The sequence below is a fragment of the Aquila chrysaetos genome, chromosome 24 (assembly GCF_900496995.4).
Source record: "Aquila chrysaetos chrysaetos chromosome 24, bAquChr1.4, whole genome shotgun sequence".
NCBI classification, from domain to species: Eukaryota; Metazoa; Chordata; class Aves; order Accipitriformes; family Accipitridae; genus Aquila; species Aquila chrysaetos.
This window is the reverse complement of record NC_044027.1, coordinates 4,040,050-4,061,700: the sequence shown is the minus strand read 5'-3', so window position 1 is coordinate 4,061,700 and position 21,651 is coordinate 4,040,050. Positions and strand designations below refer to the sequence as shown.

At 59.1% G+C, this 21,651-nt stretch overlaps 2 protein-coding genes across 2 annotated transcripts; both read left to right on the top strand.

The window, feature by feature from the left end:
- Window positions 1-383: 383 nt before the first annotated feature.
- On the top strand, window positions 384-17,928 carry MDFI (MyoD family inhibitor). Its single transcript, XM_030000220.2, has 4 exons — window positions 384-627; window positions 11,782-11,976; window positions 16,030-16,284; window positions 16,678-17,928. The coding sequence occupies exons 1-4, from the start codon at window positions 558-560 to the stop codon at window positions 16,932-16,934; spliced, it is 777 nt and encodes a 258-aa protein (XP_029856080.1). The 5' UTR covers window positions 384-557; the 3' UTR covers window positions 16,935-17,928.
- Window positions 12,976-16,021, top strand: LOC115335058. The gene is made up of 2 exons (XM_030000219.1): window positions 12,976-14,069; window positions 14,144-16,021. Exon 2 carries the CDS (start codon window positions 14,357-14,359, stop codon window positions 15,350-15,352), a length of 996 nt encoding a protein of 331 aa, XP_029856079.1. The 5' UTR covers window positions 12,976-14,069; window positions 14,144-14,356; the 3' UTR covers window positions 15,353-16,021.
- Window positions 17,929-21,651: the final 3,723 nt, after the last annotated feature.

Below are 21,651 nucleotides of genomic sequence, written 5' to 3'. Positions count from 1 at the left end.
CTGCTCCCCCCGCCCCAGTTTTCAGGAGGGAAACCCAACGCTGAGCCGAAAGCGCAGCAAAGCAGAGAAATCCCAATTTCGAGCCTGGCCCTGGGAGCCAAGCAACCTCTGCCTGCCCTGCGCCTCTCCCCTCCCCGGCTCTGCTCCATCCCCCAAAAGAAACTTTTCCTCCCCCTCCAGCTCCGCGGAGCGCGGCGGGACGCGGGTGGTTGTTTGTTTGTTCTCGCAGCCTTTTTTTTTTTTTTTTTTGAAGGAATTGGGTTAAAAAAAAAAAAAAAAAAAAAAAACAACAACCAAACCCAAACCCAACCCCGCGTCCCCGGCCGGCTCATTATAGGTCGCCGGAGCGGCGGGGCTGGGAGGCGGCGGGGCGGTGAGCGCTCCCGGCGCTCTGCTGGCGGCGGGGCCGGGGGATGCCGGGGGGGGGGGGGGGCGGAGAGGGCGGGCAGGGGGCTGAGCCGAGGCTCGGAGACCCCCGGGGCCCCCAGGTGAGCGGCGGGGCCGGGGTCCCGCAGTGAGCCCTCTTTCCCCCGCCGCAGCAGCCGTGCCCCTCTCCGATGTCCCAGGCCAGCAATCACCGACCGAGCCGCCCGGAGCCCCCCCGAGCCGAGCCGGTCCCGCCGACAGGTACCCGGGGGGGGTCGGGGGGGGTATACGGTCTGCCCGGGGGGGGGGGGTATACGGTTAGGGGGTGCCCCGCCGGGGGGTGCGTTGCTGGAGACGGTGCGTGTGTATGGGGGGGGGGGGGTAGTGGGGGGGGGCGTGTAAGGACGGTTTGGGGGGGGGCTGTGGGGGGGGTGCGTGTAAGGACGGCTCGGGGGGGGGTTGTATGGTGGAGTGTGTGCGTGGCTGGGGGGGGGTGCAGGGCTTGGGGGGGGTGGGGGGTGCGTGGCTGTGTGTGTGCAGGAGTGGGGGGGGCCTGAGTGCGTGTCCGGCAAGGCCCGAGTGTGTGTGTGTGAGGGGGGGGAGTTCGCAGCAAAAAACTTTGCAGCAGTTTCGGTAACTTCGGCCAAGCGCCCAGGGCAGCGGGGGAGTGCAAGCTGAAAGGGTTAAAAACACCCCCGAGGGACAGGGATACCCCGAGGCAAATCCCCTCAGGCTGGGGGGGGGGGGCCCTTCCCCACCCCGCAGCGACTTTTTGGGGTTCTCGGGTGGGATGCAATTGGGGCAGGAGCAGGCCACGGAGGATGGAAAAGTTTTGGGAATCCTCACTTTTTTCCTGGGACAAAACTGAGCCCCTCGGTTGTCCGGGCTCTGCCTGGGTGGTGAGGACCCGCGCTGGTGTCCCGGGGTGGTGGGTCCCCACCAAGGTTCAGTTCACGTGCGGAAACTGCATTAAAAGTCCCGATGCGAGAGGCAGAAATGCCGGAGCGGGAAGCCGATGGCAAGAGGTGAAACACCCCGTTGTGTGCGCTGTCAGAGCAGACACAAAAGGGGCCAAATTCACCCCGGGACCAGCTCCCCGCGTGCTCCAAAAGCGGCTGCCGGGCAGCGGGCTGGGCAGGCAGGAGCTGTGCCGCGGCAGCACCGGGCATGGTGATACACAGAAACCAAGCTTAGCACAGCTGGATCTCTCCCCTTGTTGGCTTTGGCCCGGAGCACAGCTGGGCCCAAATTTCGCAGAATACATCCTCTTGTTCTCTTCCCCCTGCTTTTCCAGCTGGATGCTGCAGGCTCCGCTTCCCAGCTAAACTCTTTTGCTGCTTTGTGCTGCAGCCGTGTCGCGGGGCCGAGGCAGCTGCAGGGGCTGTGCAGAGCTTATTTCTCTGGATTTCCTTCCATTTGCTTTCCTCTCCAGGTGGGAAACGGTGAACTGTTAATGCACGGACCTAGTGCAAAAAAGCTTTTGCACAGGAACTTGCCACCGGCCTGGGTTAGGAGGAACGCTGTGCACTAGCTGCTGTGAGATCAAATGTGGGGTTTTTTTAAAAGTAGTTTAGAAATCTGTTAAACGCGTCGGAAAAAATGGCCTTGCAGCTTTTCCGCGTTGCCAGCCGCTGGCCGCACAGGAGCAGTGTGTAGGTAGAGCGTGGTTCAGCCTCCCAGTTGTACTGGTGTCCTGAGCGGGAGCGGTGGGACCCGGCCGAGGTGTGCAACGTCTGGGAGCCCGGGGGCATCCGTGAGTGCCCGATTTGGTGGGCCCATGGTGGTGGGGTGTCACCTTCATCCCAGACTAGCCCCTAACCCACCCTCCTCTTCCCCAGCTCCTCCTGGAGGGGAGCGTGGACCTGGAGTGGGTGACCCGAGCAGAGGGGGACCAAATTTGCCTCCTTTAGACCCCCCTTTCACGGCACGCAAAGCTGGAGGGGGGTCAAGGGGGTCTCCAGGACACCCTCGATTTCCATCTGCCCAGGCTCCAGGGGCCAAATTTCATGCCGAGAGAATATCCCTGTCCTCTCTCAGAGAGCAGCTTTCTGGGTGCACGTCTTGAGCTTTGAATTCTTTGCTCACATAACTTCTTTTTCGGTTTTTTTGGTGAGCAATGAATGGACAGGGTCCGGTTTGTCTTTCGTGCTTGTTTGGCCTCGTGATGTTTCGGTGCAGAGCCATTATCGCTTGGGCAGCGTCCAGGGGCTCTGTCACGCACCACGGAGCCTGGGAATTTTTGCTCGGCTCCCTTTTCCGATGCTTTGCAAATTAGACCAGTTAATTTGGTAACACCGAGCCTGTGAAGTAAATGGGGAAACTGAGGTGCCAGAGTGGTTTGGCACAAGTTAGTGCGTCATGGGCAGGGTCGGGTTGGCATTGCCATGCTTGGTCCGATTTCCCAGCCTGAGACGAAGCCTGTTTCCCGGAGTTTGTTCCTTGGCATCTCCGGAGACGGGCCCGGTGCCGTCGCAGCCTCTTCCCGCCCGGGAGGGACGGGCACATTGCAAACCAAATGCTTGAAATAGCCACAGGTAGTTTGCAGAGGAGCCTCAGAGAGAAGAGCGAGTTGTCTGCCCGTGTGGAGTACGTGGGGTATAATTATTTTTTTGAGGAATTAACAGAAAATGGGAGAAAAACAGAAAGCCCTTTGGCCAATGAGATTATTTTTGTCCTTCCTTCCCTTCACGGGGAGGAAGAGGAGGGGGAACAGGGACAGCAGGAGAGGGGCTTTCCTTATGGGAAGCAAACCCATGTAAAGATGCTTGAGGCAAATCCATCTCCAGAAGACAAACCTTTCCCTCGGGTTTGAGTCTGCTCATTCCCACCTCCCTTCTTTCCCTTCCCAGCAGGACATCTGCTGCATGGGGCCACCGCCGCGTCCCCCCCTCCATGTCCCCCCTCCGTGTCTGCATCCCGGCTTGGCCGCAGGCTCCGGCAGCTCAGCGGCTCTTTGCTTGGAGCCGGGCAGGGATGAGACACACACACACACACGCGCGCGCAATTTTTTTCCTTTAATTCTTTCTGCCTGTTCCCAAGGAGTTTGGCCCGAGGTGTAACAGGAGGCGAAAAGCTGCAGCCCCAGCAGCGAAGCCTTCAATATGCCGAGCGGCTCTGCCCTGCTCACCCGAAATATTGGGGTCTGCCTGCCTGCACGAGGGTGCTGCCACCCCACTTGGGGTCCTGAGCACCCACAGATGCCCCAAGCACTGTGGGGCTGTGGGCAGGGGAGGCTGGGCAGGAGTTGGTGCCACCATCACTCACGTACCCATTACTGGGACTCTGTCCTGCCCTGGGAGGGGGGCAGAAACAAAGGCAACCCCCGCCAAGGTCAAAATAAAAGGGTCTTTGGTTGTCTTAGCACCGATTTAAATGCAACTGGTTGCAGATTTGCATGCAGACATCCTGTAAGTGCAAAGGAGCCAAAAAAAAAAAACAAAACCCTAAAAGAATCGAAATTAATTTTGTTTTTTACCCCACATAAAGACTTTTTGCACCAAAAGATTCATTTCTGGTTTCCTTTCAAAGTTTCTCGTCTGCTCATGAAAATGCTTTTTTTTTTCCTTGTCTTTGAACAACAACAACAACAACAACAACAAAACTCAAAAAAACCAACAAAAAAGGCAGATTTCTGACTTTTTTCAAATGTTTCTGGTTTTGAGGAAAACAAAGCAAGCCCTTCGGGGCTGTGCCGCTTGCCGCCCCAGCGTCCCGGTCCCGCTCCAGCTCCTTATTGAATTTCCTTGGAAAGCGCCTGCTCGAGTCTATTAGTTGCAGAAACCCAAGCTGTCCTCTGGGCGTTTTCTGTAGTTTTTCTGATTTTTCCCAGAGCTCCGCCTTGCTCAGGCCGTGCCCTGCACAGCCTCTTGCGGGACGGGCACCGGCAGCTGCCCGGGGCTGTGGGGTTTGGTGTGGGACGGAGCCACATCGGTCCCTCCTGGTGCGGGTGGCCCCTTCCCGCATCCCCCCCCCAGGTGCCACGTTTGGGTTGTACTGGTGGAAATGAGCTATTGCGTAGCAGCAGGGATGGGGTAATTGGGATTTTTTTGGTTTTTTGCCCCAAATTCCAATTTTCAGGCTTTGCCCACTGCAGCCACATGCATGCAGGCTTTTGACCATCTCTGATCTTCACCCGGGCTTTGGCGGCCTCGTTGGACATCGTGTTTGACCTGGGGGGAAGATTCCCCCCTCGCTCCGGTGCTTTCCCGCTGTCTTTCCACCGGTGCGTCCCCGGCTCTGCGACGGGGCGGATCGGGGAGCGAGCAGTAGCTTCGGGAAGCGTTTTCACCCCGGTCCCATCCTCTCTTGGGGTGCTCCCCATGGGTGTGCACGGACTCCTTCCCCCGCTGCGGGCGGCCCCCGTGCCCGGGGCAGGAGGGTGCTCACCCGGTTCGGCTGCTTTCGGTGCCAGGACTGGGCTGCCAGCGCGGCGCGTTCCCCGCAGCGGCTGCGCCTTCGCATCGCGACGAAGCGGGTTGACTGGCTGGCTCCGGGAGCGATTGCTCGCTCCACCCGGATGGCTTCATCGTTGGCCGGCCTCGCCGCCTTCCTTCAGCGAGCAGGCACGCCACTGCCCCGCAAGCTCTGCCCTGACGTTTGCAGAAGAGCTTGTTTTCACCTCGCCCCCGGCCCCGTTCAGGCCACGCTGTAGCTCCTCCGAAGCCGCTTTGGGGTCTGTGCTTAGAAGAAACCCCAACCTAGCGAGAGTGCACGCCGGCGGGAAGTTGAGCACCAGGACTGCAAAGTTTTGGGCTCCATCGCCGTAGGATGTTGCTTTGGGCAAATCCCTTTTACGTGCCTCGGTTTCCCCGCCGGGCCGAGCAGCGATAAGGTTCCATTTCACAGCGGCTTAGAGCTGCAGCTATGCTAAAGTAAAATACATGGAGATCAGGTAATGTATGATGGGCACTGGCTTAGAACTGTATGCCGGGTAGATCTCAGGATGAAAGGTGCTGCATAAGTGCAAATTATTATTCTTGTTAATAATGATGTCCACCAGCTTACATTTATCTGCTCTTCAATTAACTTTTTTTAAGGACTCTTAGCAGGTTAGAAAGACACAAATTTTCCCTGGCAGAACCTGTGCTGGTTTGACCCCGTAAGGTTACGCAATTACTGTACCGGCATGGTCCTTAATTAGACTCTCCATAATTTTCCCCAGCACAGCGGTGTGGCTCCTTACTCTGTAATTCCCAGAATCTCCTTGGATCTGATAGGCATCACGTTAGCCGCTTTCCAGGCTTCAAGGATAATTGCTTGTCCTTAAGGACACCTGGGATGTGGCAGGATCTCTTCCTGCATCCTTCCTCCATGCCCGGCTCCCGTGGCATGGGCGTTTTACATCCTTCTGGCCAGTACCGGGGGATAGCCTGCACCGGGGAGCGCCGAACCGGCACGGTGCTCCTCAAAGTCAGTGAAAGCTGACTCAACCCCAGGCTGGGTCTTTGACCCTTTGTTTTTTCCCATCATTTTTCTCCACTCCTTGGCCCCACAGTGCGTTTGGGATGTTAGACATTGCTCTTTGGTTTAGGTGGAGCCCGGGCCTGACGCTGGGAGATGGGCTGGCTGGAGGCAGAAACCTGGTCCTGCTGGATCGGGTTTGTGTGCTGGGGCAAGTCGCGTTGTCCTTTTTCTCCAGTTTAGGCTTGGAGATTGCTTCTTGCCTTACACCTGCAGCTGTAGTCCCGAATGCTGCCTTAATATATATATATGTTAAATATATTCTTAGTGCGTAAGGAATAGTTCCTCACCATTGCTGCAGTGACAGAAGTGCATGCTTCTTGCAGTGATTTTATTTCTTATCTTCCCTGAAACCCCTTCTCGAGGGTTATCCCCAGCACCCTGGTGTCCTTGCTCTTGGGTAGGAGCAATTCTTCCATGAGGGTTGGTTTGTGCCTCCTTTGCAGGAGCTGGCTGGGTCAACGAGGACCTTTGGGTGATGGGATTTGTAGGGACACCTTGGCACGGGGTCTGCGCCCCAAACCTGGAGTCGCGGTTTTGTCACCGAAGGAGCTTTCAGCTGAGGTCAAACGCCAAACGCGGATGGACTGGATAGACACTGGTCCTGGCCTGTCTGGCCATCCCGAAATTCCTCTCTTCCTACCCACCCAATGGCTATAAATAACAAATAATAACAACTCCCAGGTTGGCAAGCTATTTGGGGTTTTGTGGGTTTTTTTTGCTTTGTTTTGCTTTTTTTGCATTTAGGAAGTAACTTTTCATAGAAACCAATATTTTTTTGACCGGATTCCTCATTGTCCCAGGACTGAACTGTTTATCCAAAGTATTGCCCAGGTGAGCAGAGAGACGCTGGGGCAAACGCTTTCCGGGAGGGAAGCAAAGCTGTGCTGGATCTGTCCCGGGTGTGCTCAGGAGCTCTGGGCATTTCTCCTCCTTCCCCTCTCACCCTGCTTTTCCTTTCCCTGAATATCATAGAATCTGAAAATGCTTTAGTGCATTAATTTCAGACTGAATGTAAATAAGCCATTTGGATTTTTCCCAGTTGAGCAAACTTTCAAACCAGAATTTTGCTTTCCTCTCCTCCAGCCTGGCTCATGGGATTGGAAGGATTTGCTTCAGTGCCGTCTCTTCTGCACTTGAAACCACTTAATCAAGCTCTAAAATATCCCTTGAATAGGTCAGACAGGCACCTGATTGGGCCAGGCAGCATGTACGGGAAAACCAAGAGAGATTACACGCTCATTTTATCTGCATAAAACAGATTAGAAAGCTCCCAAACTAAATATTGCTGCAAGGTAGCATGTTGTTAATGGCAAATGCCTCGCTAGACTGTCTCTGTTTGTGTCTCCGTCCAACACTATCTCGTCCCTGCCCAGCCATTCCTGAGGGATTAAAGGGAGAGAGAAGGGGGAACGGGAGACTCTCCTGAGCATCTCCACGTCAGCAGGACTCGCGACCCACGGTGTTAGATTTGGATGCTCTTCGAGTCCAGAAGAGCTCAGATGTGGATCCAGACGTGTCGAGACCCTTGTCCCTCCCTTTTGCAACAGGTTGACACCACCTAATGCAAACACGCTGCCTGCTAAAGAGGTGGGATTTGCTTCTGAGCTCACCAGCCCGAGCCTGTCTTTAGCTGCAATGTGTTGGAGGCATTTTTCTCTCCCGTGCTGCCCGCCGCTGGCACGCAGCCACGTGTGGGGCAGCGGTGATGGGTACGTCCATCTCCTGCCACCAGATTTCTTCCTCTTCAGCCAAAGGCACTTGGATAGAAGAAGGGCGGATAAATCAGAGATCCCAAGCAGTCAGGCAGATCATCTGTTGCATTAAGCTACAGCTCAGGAAAGCGGAGCAGGAGCCGTGGGACAACCTGAGTGGGTTTGACCCAAAAGTCTGGCTCCAGCTTTGCATCTTCCCACATCCTCTGTGCCTTCCCTGCTGGGGGGTCTGGGCACCCACAGAAGGAAACCCACAGGTCCCGGTGAGCCGTGAGATGCTGTGGCCGTGCTGCCTGCGGTGTGGCTCTTGTTTGTGCTGCCCCGTCCCGGCTCGGCGCAGCCGAGCGCTCTCACCAGCTGCTGACACGCTGCTGTTTCCTTTTGTTTGTCCAGCTTTTTGGGGATGGGTTAGCTCAGTCCTGCAAGCTCATCAGGAATTAAGCGTGCCTCGCACCCGAAGCACAAATAGTTTTTCCCCTAATCGGAACAACTGGGGGTTGCCCCAGAAGCTCCTGCAGATTCTGGCCATGCAAAGCGGTTGCTGCTCCCGGAGGGACATTTTGTACGTTTGACTTTGCAGGAGTATTACAAGATACTCGATTAAAGCCAATGAAACCTTTCCACTTCTTTGCATCTTTCCTCTCCTCCCTCCTTTTTTCTCAACTCTTGTGATGCTTGGTGGACTTTGGAGCTCACTGATGTCTTGGGGCTTTTATGACGGGTGGATTTGGACTTTGTAAATGGGGAGAATAGTCAGAAAACCTGACCTGTGTGCATCGCCGGGGCTTGGCAACCAGGAGGCAAAAAAAGTAGTTCCGCGTCTATCGGCTTTCCTAATCTTTTGTACCTTACGGCAGCACTGTGATTTATTGAAGCCTGGCTTATTATTTTTAAATGCCTTATTATCTCTGTTCCCATAAACAAAACATGTGAATTGCTCTCCCTGTGTCACGTTACCTTCATTTCTCCCTTGTGTTTTACAAAAGGTGGTGCAGAATGGGGGAGCAGAGACCGGACTCTTGTCCCAGGCTGTTTCTCCACCGTGTGATGAGCGTTTGCCCTGGCCGGGAAGGGGCTGGGGTGCAGCTGCTATGGGGGTGCAGGTGGGGAAAGGGATGGACGTCCCATCCCGAGGGCTGGCTCTCCTTAGGGCTTTATCTGCATTTTGCCCGGGCTTGTGGTTGGTTTTAAACCCGTCAGATTTAGGTCAAGCCTGGTCTTGTTCTGGTGGTAGCGGGGTAATAGCAGGGGAGGGAAGAAGCCAGTCCCTGCCCTGGTGGCAGCAGGGAGAGGGGACCCTGGGGGGGGCATCACCTTGCCGGGGGACCCCCTGCTAGACCCCAGTGATGGGGGAGATGGGACTGCTCCTCCCCGTGCCTCTTTCCCCGCTCGCCCTCTCTAGTGTGGTTTGGGGAGCAGGAACCCCTCTCTCGGGGGGGCTTTGAGCCCCAAAGCGAGTGTTTAGAGGAGCATTTTGCCAAGCTTATCGGAGAGCCGCCGTACCCACGCGCGCCCAGCGCTCGCGCATTTTCCTGTGCATTCCCTGTGGGTCGGAAGGTGCCTGGGAAGTGCCCAGGCGCAGCAAACCAGCAGTGCAGGCAGGGGGCTGTGGGGCAGGAGCCTGCAGGGTTTGCGCCGAGCCCACACGTGTCCGGCTGCCCCCAGCCCTGCCGCGGGGTCAGGCTGCGACCACGAGGGCAGACGTAGCCCTTCTCCATCTCGCTCCCAGGGGATGCCGTGCGCTTGGGGGTCAGCGCTGTCCGTACGCTCCCCATGGATGTGCAGCAATAGGGAAGCGAGGCTGTCTAAGGCAGGGAAGGACCAGCTTACCCAAATTTCTTTCCTGTCTATTTTTGTCTCTCTTCTGGCCAGCTTGTTCCAGCGGGAGTTAATTTAATTGCCATCTTCCTCCCTGCATCGCTGTGGTTGTGTGTGAGACCTCTTGTTGTGCAGGGTAATTATATGTGTGAAGTGGACATGGCAAAAACGAGCCTTGTCTCAATAGTCGGCGGACCAGCACGCTCGCCAGCCATACAGCCCAGCATCGTTGCTTTCTCACGGAGCTCAGGGTCTAAACAGACCGTCCTTGTCCTCGGCCCCTTGGGAACGGGCACGGAGGGGGTGAGGGATGTGATGGAAGCAGCGCAGGGTGGCAATGGCAGAGGCAGGGATCGGCTGGAGCTCTCCCTGTGCACAGAGCAGCTGCCAGCCCTTCTCCCGCTGCAGCACCTGATTTTCCAGCTCTTTTTCCCAGTGTAAATCACTCGCTGTGGAGGGGAGCGCTGACCTCGGGGGTGAGAGCAGGGCAGGGGATCTGATGGTGCTGGGGCTGCTCTGGGCAACCCCAAAGTCTCGGCTGTTGATTTTTAAGCCCTGAGCATATTCCAGGCATCTTATAGTAGAAACTGGAGCAGCTGCCTGGCTATGCTGGTGCCCGGTGGCTTGGATCCCTTCCCAGGGACTGTGCAGGAGCTGCACCCTCTGTGCTCTGCACCGGGCGGCTCTGACTCAGGGCTTCATCCAGAGCTCCTCAGCCATCAGGGTTTTCATGTCTGGCTTTAACAGGCTTTAGATCAGGAGCTGACTAAACACTTCAAGTCTGACTCAGGCCAGTCCAGGTTGGGACATGACAGGACGTGGATGCAGCAACATGTGGTTATTATTCACCTATATGCCACGCCTATGTGCAAACACCTATAGGTAGATGTCAGCCTGCTCTCTCCTCCTCTCTGTTTTGCCCTGGGCTTTCCAGGGACGTGGGAATGAGTTTTCTCCTTTCTGGGACTCGTGTACTCCCACTCCGCTTGGGATTTGGAGCCAAGGGTGCTGTGCAAAATTCAGCTGGAGCTGCTGAATTTCCCTTGGTTGAGCCCCAAAATCACCTTGCGTGCAAGAGCTGCGGGCAGGGCTCTGCATCGGGATGAGTGTTCCTTCCCAGCAAAGCCCCTGTCGCAGGAGCTCCGGTGCCCCAGGCTGGATCAGCATCCTGGGGAGGGCAGAGGGGATGGTCCTGTGGGGAAACTGAGGCAGGTGGATGAGCATGTGGGGGTGCAGCGGAGCTGGGAGCTGCGTGAGCATCGCTCCGGGCTGGTTGCAGCCCCTCTGCAGCGTGTCCAGTCTCCTGCCGACCCTGGGGTGCGGATGGGGCCGTCCGCCTCCCTTGTAGGGCCTCTTGTTATAGTCCCTATAATTATATGTGTGAGGTCTGCCTGCCTTCCTCCCCGGCTCCTGCTTGTAGGACCTCTTGTTATATTGAGTATAATGAAGTGTCCGAGGTCTCTCTTCCCCCCACCCGCCCTTGCCTGCCTGCGTGTAGGACCTCTTGTTATAGCCAGGGAAATTATGGGTCTTTGGTCTCCCTCCCTTCGCCCAAGCTATAATTTAGTTTTATATAAAGTGCGGTCCAGCCCCTGTTGTGCAAGCGGTTGCTATTCTGAGTGCTGGGGAGAAGGACAGGGAGAGGGATGGGGTGGCAAGGAGCGGGCTCGCGGTGGGTGGGGAAGCGTAGCATCGCACTGAGCACCATGCAGCCCCCCCCCGGACACCCCACAGCCCCCCCCCAGACACCCTGCCGTGGTGGGGCAGCCGGCCCCCAGCCCCCAGCGCTGGCTCTGCGGGAGGTGGTTATGCCTTCTCCTCGCTGGGTTTCTGAAAGGGGCTGTGTGGCGTTGGGGTTTATCCCCACGGGGAATAACACGTCTCTTGTTTTGGGTTTTGTTTGCCCCATCGAGGGGGTCCTGCGGGGGCTGCTCCTGTCCCAGAGCAAGCGGGAACGCGAGGGGAGGTGGCAGCCGGCTCCTGCGGGGAAGACAGTGGCCCTTTCATGGGAAGGGGGGATGAAAAATCCAGCTTGAACCACAGTGTAACCAGATCCCCTGGCTTTTTAGAGACGGAATGTGGGACCTCGGGAGGGTTTTTGGGAGGAGGGTGCTGCTGAACTGCTGGTGTTGCAGCGGGGTGAGCGGCTGCAGAGCGATGCAGCCCCGATGCCCACCCCGAGCAGCCCCAAATCCCTCGCGGTGCTCCAGCTCTTCCCCGCGCTGTGTACTCTGGGCTGCAAAACCAACAGGGGCAGCTGGATTTGGCTCATGCCAGAAATCGGAGTTCCAAAGCACCGACTGGTGCCGTTTGCAGGGGCTGGGGACGTCCTGCGGGTTGCTGTGGGTTGGAGTGACCGGGGTCTCTGCCCGCAGCGCGGGGCACCCCGGGGTGCTCGGCTCCAACCCCGTTTCTTTTGCAGAAGCGGGCGAGACCTCGCGCCCTTCGCCGAGGCAGACGCCAGCGGCACCGTCGGCAGAGCCCCGGCCGCCCGCCCGCCCCGCTGCCGGCCCCGCGCCGCCGAAGAAGGAGAAACCCCTGGAAGATGACGAGTCCCGAAAAGTCCTGACGAAGGGCTCCCGGGCCGAGCTCGCAGGCGCTCCCGAAGCTGTGACATGTGAGTGTTTCCCTCCGCAGCAGCACGTGCGGCTCCGGACACCTCCAGGTGCCCGTGCTTCAGGCTGCTGCCATCTAATCAGTAACAGGGCTCATTAAAAAGGCGGGTAGCTGTGGTGGGAAGCCGTCTCCTCCTCACTCTGCTCTTCCCCACATCAAAGCAAAAGGCTTTAACTGAGCGTGAGTCACCGGGAGCCGGGGAAAGTGAAGGGCAGCATCCAGCAGCGCAGCGATGCCTCTCGCTGCCCTCGTCCGTGGGAGCGGCTGGAGGCAGAGGAGGAGGAGGGCGGGCAGCTGGAGGAGCTCTCGGTCGTGTTGGGGTCCTGCTGGGATGCCGTGGTGGGAAGAGGGACCGGCCCCTGGGGAAAGGAGCCGGCTGCTGTATGGAGCATCCTCCAAAGCCGCAGCGGGAGAGAGGAGAGCCCTTGGCAGAACGGGCTCCGTGATCGCAGCCACAGGAGGGGAGTGCACCAGCCGTTTGCTGGAGCAAAGGGAGATGCCTCCCGTTGAGAGAGCTCTTGCCTTGGCATATCCAGGGCAAGGGTGAGGCTGGTGCAAAGCCTGAACGAGCAGGGGACGGGCTGTCTGCGCTGAGGATCTGGTTTTGCTGGAGGCGCTGGTGAAGCCAAGCAGCACCTCCCCATTTCTGCTGCTGCAGACCGGCCGGTCCCCCCGCCGTGAGAAATACCGGGGTGGGGTAGGAGCAGAGCCGGGGGGGGGGGGGGGCCGGGGTGCCCTTGCTCCATTTCCCATTGCAAGGGCGGGAGAGCAGAGCTGGCAGATGTGGGAGACCGGGGGCCAGGCTCTCCTGGAGTCATGCCGTCCATCCTTTCCCTGGCCCCCAGCCTGGATCCGAGGGTTTTGCTCCCAGGCTGCCCCTTACGCACACAGCCATTCCCCTTTTGTTGGATGCGAGCGTGCAGCTTTCCCTTCCAAGGGGTGTAAAGTGGATGAATGCTTCCCAACGGGGAGAGGGAGGGTGGGAACGAGGTTGCAAACTTCGAAGAGCGGGCAGGCAGGGTGGGAAGGGGAGGGACGGCAAAATCCGGGCGCTCCTGACGGTGTACGTGGAGCGAGGAGAGCGCACGTTTCCTCAACCAGAGCTCAAGCCCTTGCAAAGCATCTGGGAGCTGGGCCGGCTGCCCACAGACATTCTGCACCTCTGAGTCACGCTGCAGCCTGCTGCACCCTGCATGGCGCAGCCCTGCGCAGCCCCCTCCCCCAGCCCACCCCCCCGGGGACGGCCACCCCCCAGGCCCCGAGGCTGGGAGGAACGTGGCCGCCTGCATCCAGGCTTGCCTGGGTGCTGGGTGCAGGGAACCCCCCCTCTTTCCCCTCTCCTCCCCGGGGAAATGAGGTTCAGCTCCCTACGGAGCATCGCCGCCGGCATCCCTTGCTTTGCAGCCCACTCCTCACGGTGTGTCCCCCCGCTGCTGTTACTGGGGGGGGTCACCATCGCTTGGGAGGGGCAAATTCCCCCCTTCGGCAGTACCTGGGGAGCACAGTTAAGCTCCCCCATGGGAAGGTGAAGGGGGGTAAGGGTGGCATTTTTGTGCCAGTCTGGCACATGCAAGGTCAGGAGGGACCAGGCAGCAGGGGGCTGTCGGGTGTTGGGTCATGTCCTTCGCCAGCGGTGCCGGTATCGGCTCCCCCGAGGCTCGGCGCTGCTGGTCGAAGCCTGCCACGGTTCTTAAATAAGTCAGTCTTCTGGCAGTTTAGGAGCAACCAAAGTGGGAATTGCGGGTTTGGGGCTCTGGGTGTTGCGTTTCAGGCGAGAGCAGCGGACTCTGCTCAGGCGGCCACAACGTGCCGGTTTGTCCAAGCCCTGTTAGCGGCTCGGGAAGATGACTTTTGGCAGAGCCGATGGCCGGGGCGGGTCACAGCAGGGCGAGGACCGCTGCGGTCTGGACATCTGTCTGCTAAGCCCCGGTGATGCTGCCATGGGGGAACCTGAGCTGAGCCGGCACCGCAGCTGTGCCGGGGAGTATCGTCTCGGGTGCGAAACCCAAAATGAACATCCAGGCGGTTTTTGGTCGTTGAAGAGCTGAAGGCAGGCACTTTCCCCCAAAGCCTTGGTGTCCCACCCTGATGCTGGTGGGCAGATGCCGTGGGGGCCATCAGGTGCGCTGGTCCCCCCCCAGCTCCTGCCCTGACACCCGTGTTATTAGGGAGTGTTATACACTGCTCCACCTAAGCCTCGGGTTGAAGATGTCTCTTTTAGAAGAGCTTTAGGCTCCTGCGAGTTAAAGTCTCTCCTAAAAAAATAGGAGCTATTTTTCCTAACTTAGAGGGGGGGATTACTGGCTGCCTTTCGCTGCCACTCACTGGAGCCGGAGCGTGATTTTGATTTACAAACGGTTTAATCCGAGGAATGCAACGAAATGGGGAATGCCAAAGCGAGCGCGTTGCATGCTGCTGCAAACCCCCGGAGAAACCCAGCGCTCAAAGTTGCAGAATATTTGCTGCCGTCAGACACTGCCGGGCCAGGGCACCGCGGGGGTCCCTGCGGGCTCGGCCCCTGCCCACCGCGGCTCTGGGGCACCTCGGTGCGACTCGGTGCCTACACTTGGGCGCAGGCAGGTCGGGGGCGATGGAGAAGGGTGCGTGGGAAGCCAACACCCCAGGAGGGTTTTTTTTCTGGGGCGGCCACACATCCCATTTTATCCAAGACCTGTTTTCCATTTCTCCTTTCTGCCCTTCTCCCACCCCTCCTGCTTCCAGCCCGTTCTTCCCGCTCAGCTCCAGTTATTTTAAGTTCCTTTCCCAGCACAAGTCAAAGACGCAGCGTTTCACCCAAGCACCCGGTTAAACTGCCTCCGTGGTCTGAGCCCAGCTCAGTCTGGCAGAGCCGGGCGCTGGGTCCGTGCACTTGTGCTTTTTTAACCTCCATCTATTTTTTTTTTTTTGCCGGTGAGGGCGGGTGCAGGACAGAGACCGTCTGTGCCCCCTCCACCCTGTCAGTCTCCCCGTACCCCACGGCCACCCCACGCAGAAAGCAGCTCCTGTTCCCCGGCGGCTGGAGGTGCCTTTGCCCTCAAGCCTCTCGCCTGAATCATCCCTTGTTTACTGCCGCGGGAGAGGAAAATCAAAGTTTGGCCAAAGCACCATCAGGCGGGACTTTATTTGTGGCTTCGATTGGCGTTGCTGTGGCGGGGCGGGGGGGGGATGGATGCTTGAACCCCCCTCCCTTGTGCTGGGTTCCCAGTCCTCTCCCCCACCGCAGAAGGACGGCAGCGTGGGGACGCGGCGCCGGGCAGGAGCGAAGGGCTGAGCCGTGGCGCTGGCTCCGGCAGCATCCCGGCGGGACGCGGGGCCGCCGGCCTCTCTCACGGCTGCAGCGTGCGAGGGCTGGAGGGAGGTGCAGACAGAGCAGATAGTTATTTTCCTCCTCCTGCAGAGAAGTTCAGCCAGAGGCTGGGGAGACCTTTAATTAAGTGGCCAATTCACACAGTCCTGGGGAGATGAGCAGTCCAGCTCTCCGGTGGTGCTTCGTCGTCTCTGGCTTTACCGAAGGCGACGGGGACAGCCAGGAGCTCCGTCTGGCAGCGCCATGGCTAGGGCTCCTGGGACGGTGGCTTGGCCACGGGGGTGGCTCTCAGCTGGAAGCAGCCACAGGCTCTTCTCTTCCCCCCTCGGCACGAGGCGAGCGTGCCTCGCCGTGCCTCTGCGCCCACTCCGGTCGGCCTCGGTGGTTTCATCCCTCCTGCCTGTGCTGGCAGCGCCGGGACCCCGGGAGACCCCAGAGTTTTGGCAGTTGCAGCACATCCTTCATGACGAGTCTTTATTTGTTGCTCTTTTTTTCATCCCGTCCTCTCTCTGGAGCCTCTATCTCCTTCCCTCCAGCCATCTCTTCTTCTACAACTCCTTTTCCATCTCCACCCTCTCGGACCATGCATCTGTTAGCATCACTGCTTCCCAGCCATGAGGCCACCCCGTCTCCAGCTGGGGACCAGGTTCCCGTGCGGTGGCAAGGGACCGGGCACGTGTTTGTCCCCTGGCAGAGCGCTGCAGGGAGGGCTCGGAGTGGGTAACGTGCTGTTCTCCCCCCCGCCAGGCCAGCCCCAGGTGCGAGCAGCCCCACAGCCCCCCGGTCCCTGCACCCACCTGCTGCAGAACGGTGCTGGGCGGGGGCCGGATCCAGGCGGTGCCAACGGGGAGGCAGGGAACGGGGTCTTCCGCCCCCTCCCCAGCACCCAGAAGCCTCACCGAAAGCTGCAGTCGCACCACTCCATCAACAGCCAGAGCAGCAAGAAGAGCAAGGGCAGCTCCAAGTCGGCCTCTTCCCACATCCCTATTGAGGCGCAAGAAGGTACCGGCTCTCCCCGGAGGGGTCCCTTCCCAGCCACCTTTCTCCTCTGGCCCCGCGTCCCTCGGGGTCTCTCATGTAGCATCCTTCCAGCCCACCGGGACCCCCAGGACCTGGGTGCCCCAAGCTCTTTTCCTGGCAGCCTTCTGCAGGGCGGGTGCTGAGTGGGGTCATCTCATGTCCTCCAAAACCGGTCTCTCTTGGGGTCTGGGCATGTCCCAGAGTGTTGAGGGAGGCCCCTGGAGCAGCGCCTGGCTCCCAGCCCCTCTTCCCATCCCTTCCGTTAATTCCTGAGGGAGGATTTCCACCCTTACGGGGACTGAGCATCCATGTTGGGTGCTGTCTCACCCAGCCAGCCCCGTCCCCCCTGCCCACTCTCTGGCCGTTCCTCCGCAGACTGCTGCGTCCACTGCATCCTCTCCTGCCTCTTCTGCGAGTTCCTGACCCTCTGCAACATCGTGCTGGACTGTGCCACTTGCGGCTCCTGCACCTCCGAGGACTCCTGCATCTGCTGCTGCTGCTGCAACTCGGGCGAGTGCGCAGACTGCGACCTGCCCTGCGACATGGACTGCGGCATCATTGACGCCTGCTGCGAGTCCGCCGACTGCCTGGAGATCTGCATGGAGTGCTGCGGGCTCTGCTTCTCCTCCTGAGGGGCCGCACTCGGTAGGGGGGGACCAGGAGTGGGTCCCCCCCCAGGCTCTCCAGCAGCGCCCGAGGCTCCAGCTGCTCCCTGAGCCGGTGTGAAATGCCAAAAGACGGAGCCCGGTGAAGGAGGAGAGCAATATTCCCCCATTGCAAACCTCATCCTCGGAGCCGGTGAGCCGGGCTCGGATCCTGCCTGGGGAAGGGTGAAGCTGTAGGGGCTCCGGGGACGGCCGGCATCCCGTCACGCTCTACCTCTTCCCCGCACCGGGCCAGTTCGCCGAGGATTGCGGGAGCCTCCTGCCACCTGAGCCGAGAGCAGGAGCACCCACCCCGCGTCCCACAGAGCCCGCAGGTGCCACCGCAGGGTCCCAGCGTTGGGGACAGCCTGTCCTGCTGCCACCGCCCGGGGCTGCCCCAGGACGGTGCTCCGGGTGCGTTGCTCTGGTTTACACGGGGATGGCACGGAGCATCCTTCCCCAACAAGGACACCTCCAAGGCTGGGCGCAGTACAGAGCCTTGCTCCCCGCCGGGAGCCCACCGGGCACCGGGAGATGCCGAAGCCTTTAGCCGGGCTGCGGGGTCCCTCGCTGTGGGACGCATCCTGCCAGCCCCCACGGTGCTGAGATCGGCAGCCAAGTGCAATACACACAGCCTGCTCCCCTCCCTGTTTGGCTGGCCGGGAAGGAGCTTTTCCTTCACCGGTCCCTGCAGTGGGGTTGCAGCCGGGGGCCAGGGCAGCTGGGGAGAGCCCGGAGCCGGACCAAGCTGTTACCGACCCCCGTGCGTCCCAGGGGATGGTGGGGCTGGGTGGGTTGGTTGGTGCCAAATGACCCCCAGCAGTTGTTGGCCCCGTCCCACCACTCTGGGGACAGGGCTCGTGGCTGGGTGAGGGTGGAAAACGCCCCGTTGAAGGGCTTGGGGAGACCGGGAGGGAAGTGTCACGGTATTTTATTTTTTTTGTCCCTTTTGTTTGTTACTGTAAATAAAGGTCTTTCTTCATTTCTGTGCTCAGCAGGGCATTCCCAGGGGACAGCTGCCGTGTCCCCTGTCCCCGCGCCTGCCACCCCGTCCTGCTCCCAGCTGCAGGCGCGGGGCAGGAGGGCTGGCACAGAGGCTGCCGGGCTCCTTTGGCCGTGGGGACATGGGACAGCTCAGTGACGGTCCCAGGGTGCTCCTGCTGTGGTCCTTGTGCTGGGAGTGAAAATGCGAGAGGAATCCCTGTCCTTCGCTCCAGGGAACAAGTCGAGGTCTCCGTGTGCCGCAGCCTGGCGTCGGCTCCCTGCCCTGCTCCTGCAGCCATGGGACAAACCCCGGCCCCGTTGCAGCACCGTCCCCTGCTCGTCCCGGGGCTCTGCTCTGCAGCGGGACCCACGAGCTGCTTCATCTGCCCCAGGGACACGACTGCCCTAAAGGAGAAAAGAAATGACGCAAATTCCCGGCTGCAGGGCTGGGGTGGGCACCGGCCGCCCAGGCTTGGCATGAGGCTGTGAGAGCTGGCAGCCATCCGAATTTGGGTGGCCTGGGTGCTCCTGCTACCACCCACCACCTCCCAGCCCGGCCGTAGGACCGCCATCCGTGCCGTGCCGTGCCGTGCCGTGCAAGTAAGGGACCGCGGCACGCTGCCGGAGTCTCGCTGCCCCTCGGGGGGCTCGGCTGTCCTGGCGAGGCTGCTGCCTGGGCTGAAGTTGAACGAGGAGGGAAAAATACTTGAAAATCGAGGCCAAATGGGTCAGTTGGTCACGGCGACACAGGCTGGTTTGCGATCTGGGCTGTCTGCCCTCCGGCACTGCCGCTCAGCCGTGAAACCTATTTTTAGTGGTGAGCTAAAGGCGGTCGGAGCCCGGTGCAGTGCAAGTGCATGGAGGGGAAGAGGATGATACGGGCAGCCTTCCTCCACCCCATGCACGGCAGGGAGGACTCAAGGTGGTGGATCGGGGCTTTTTTCCTTTGCCCTGGCACAGCCTCTCAGGCTGAGCCTCGGAGCGGGGGGCTGCGGGGGGGGATGCACATCGCTGCCCACCCTGGGACGGATGGGACCGGGGCCCCATCCGGCACTCGGAAGCTTTTCCAGGGGCTCTGGCTGAGGCCCTGCTCCAAACCGTTCGCATCCTTGGCAAGGAGGGATGGAGGCACTGGCCTTCCCCAGCTTGGCCTCACTTGTGGTGCTAATTAGGGAGGTTGGAGCTGGCAGGGCTGCTCTCCCCACCAGCCGCAGTAACGAGCGCTGCTGGAGTCACTTAATGGGGAACAGATTCCTCCAGTGTGGGAGGGCCCTGTGGGCTGGCCGTGCCATGTGTGCTTGTGTCCCAGAGTGGGAACGGGGGGGTCGCACGCACCTCACGTGCCTGAAGCACCCCAAGCAGCCAGTTGCCCCCCCCCCGGCCTGTTCCCTGCCTTTGCTCCAGCATCGAATGCCCTTTTAATGCTGCTCCCGAGGGACCAGGTCCCCACGCAGCAGCCCTGTCCACCCACCCATGGCTTGAAGCTCACGGGCAAGGCAGAGCAGGGAGGTGGGGAGCAGAGCTGGGCTCTTCACAGAGCATGATGTACTGCTGAATGTATGTGATATTCACGCCTACGAATGTACTTTAGTGACAGCTGCCTTCAAAAAAATGCAAATAAAATAGCAGTTGCCAGTGCAGGGCTACCCAAAAATCACAGCTCAGCCCTGCAGAGTGATGCTCTGCAAACCCACCCTCAAGAGAGGTCCCACCTTTTCCAGCTGTTCAGGGCTGGACATTGGAAGGGGCAAAGCCAGATATTTTTCAGCCCCTGCCCCAAGCCTGGGGCACATTCACTGCCCTGAGCAGTACTGACTGCTCTGCTCGTGTCTTGGGCGCTCCTGAAAATCACAGGGATGGTTCTGGGAAGTGGGAATGACAGATCAGAGCAGGGAATGATGGACCAGAGCAACTCAAGTCCCTGGAAAGGGCTTGAAAAGCAAAGTTCAAGCCTTCCTCTGGATGCAAGCTGATGCTGGCCATCCACCTTGCAAACCACCGGGGAAGGCAGGAGTTAAATCCTCCTGCCTGGGAATTAATTAACAACAGATGTGCTCGGTTTTAACTAATTACTCTCCTGCCAGCACTTGTTTTACTGTTCCCTCCGAAGCCTCTCAGAGCCGGGAGCCATCACACGGTGCCCGCATGGATGCTGGCCCCGCAGGCTGGGCTCTGCTGGGCACCCTGGGCTTGCCTGCCCTCCTTCCCTGGCCCCTCGCTTGGTGTCTCAAGTGAAGCAATTCAATGAAGCAGGCTAAAATTCATGAAATGGTCCAGTCACCTAAACTAGTATTGCTCTGTTGTTGCTGGTTTTAGAGCAGCTTAGTGGCAGGGTACCCCCAGGAGCAACACACGTCTGCCTCGACCTCGCCGGGATGGGCAGTGCGTGATCCCAGCTGGCCATCGCTGCTGCTTGTCCGATACTCTGTGCTGGCGATTTATTATGGATGGGACATTGGGTGTATTAATGATGGGAGCTTATTGTCTAACTGCTAATAGACTGCCAGGGCTGTGCATTCCTGGGGCTGTGTCTGTGCTACCAGGCTCCCATGCTGAGCATGTCTAGAGATGCAGCCAGCATATAGCAAGATGTACAACACAAGGCTTGGAAACTATGCAGAAGCCGTGGCAGGCAGGTGAGAAACCCTTCTGCTTCAGGGCTGGCTCACCCCATTGCTGTGAGGTTTCTGGGCACCGCGTGCTGCGGGCGGCTGGAGGATGCCGTACGGGATGAGCCCCGCGTTCGAGCAGCTTGGATGTGCCTCTGCTTCTTCGGTGGGGACTGCTTTCAACAGCCCGAGCTATTTCTGTCCGCGATCACAATCAATAAAGCAAGAGCAAGGGTTTTTTTATTTTCCACTCCAAATACTTTCTTCATCCTGTTTCCTCCCAGTTCACACGGTGGACTGGGGCGTGCTCCAGCAAGGAGGCCCACGAAGTCTTCTCCTCCTCCTCCTCCTCCTCAATGCTGATGCAGTCCCCTGCTCCTGCCCCAGCCCCAGGCAACCCCGACGGTCCCTTCTAATTCACTGCAATCCAAGGGGCAGGTTTTGCTGGGGGGAAATGAGAGAAACGCATTGCACACGTGCGTGCGTGCACACTCACACACACATACACAAGAAAACACTTTCAGAGCCAAAGGAAAGAAAAAATAAAACTAGGTCTTTGGAAGACACAGCGGCTCATGTAATCCCAGGTTCTGCTGGGCTGCCTCCGCACAGCGCGGCGATGGGGGGACGGGCCGAGGGGAGACGACTGCAGTCTATTAAACTTCCTTTGAGAACCTGCCAGACTGACAACAGCTGGAAGGAATTAACATTTCAGGTCCACCAGCTCCTCTCCTCGCTTTCACCCTTCCCCAAAAACCAGCTTGAGGCCACAGGCCCGGCAGCATCACTTTTTCCCACTCCGTGGCGTCCGACAGTATCTGGTCCGAGCTGATTTCTTCTTTGATCCTGAACCTGCCAGAAGCGTGAGCATCTGCTGGACGAAAAATCCCAGTGCCTGTGCCGGCACAAGCACCCAGTTTGGGTCCCTTGCATCCTAGAGGGTTGGGACCAAGGTGGGATGTCACAACAGTGCTGCACGGTGGCTTCAAGCCATCTCGCACCTCTCAACCTCCTGCACAAGAGACAGCACCGTCGAGGAAGGAAAAAACCACCCAGGCTGCCAGCTGCTGCCACTCAGGGCAGCATGGATGCCCTGCACACGTGCAAGATGC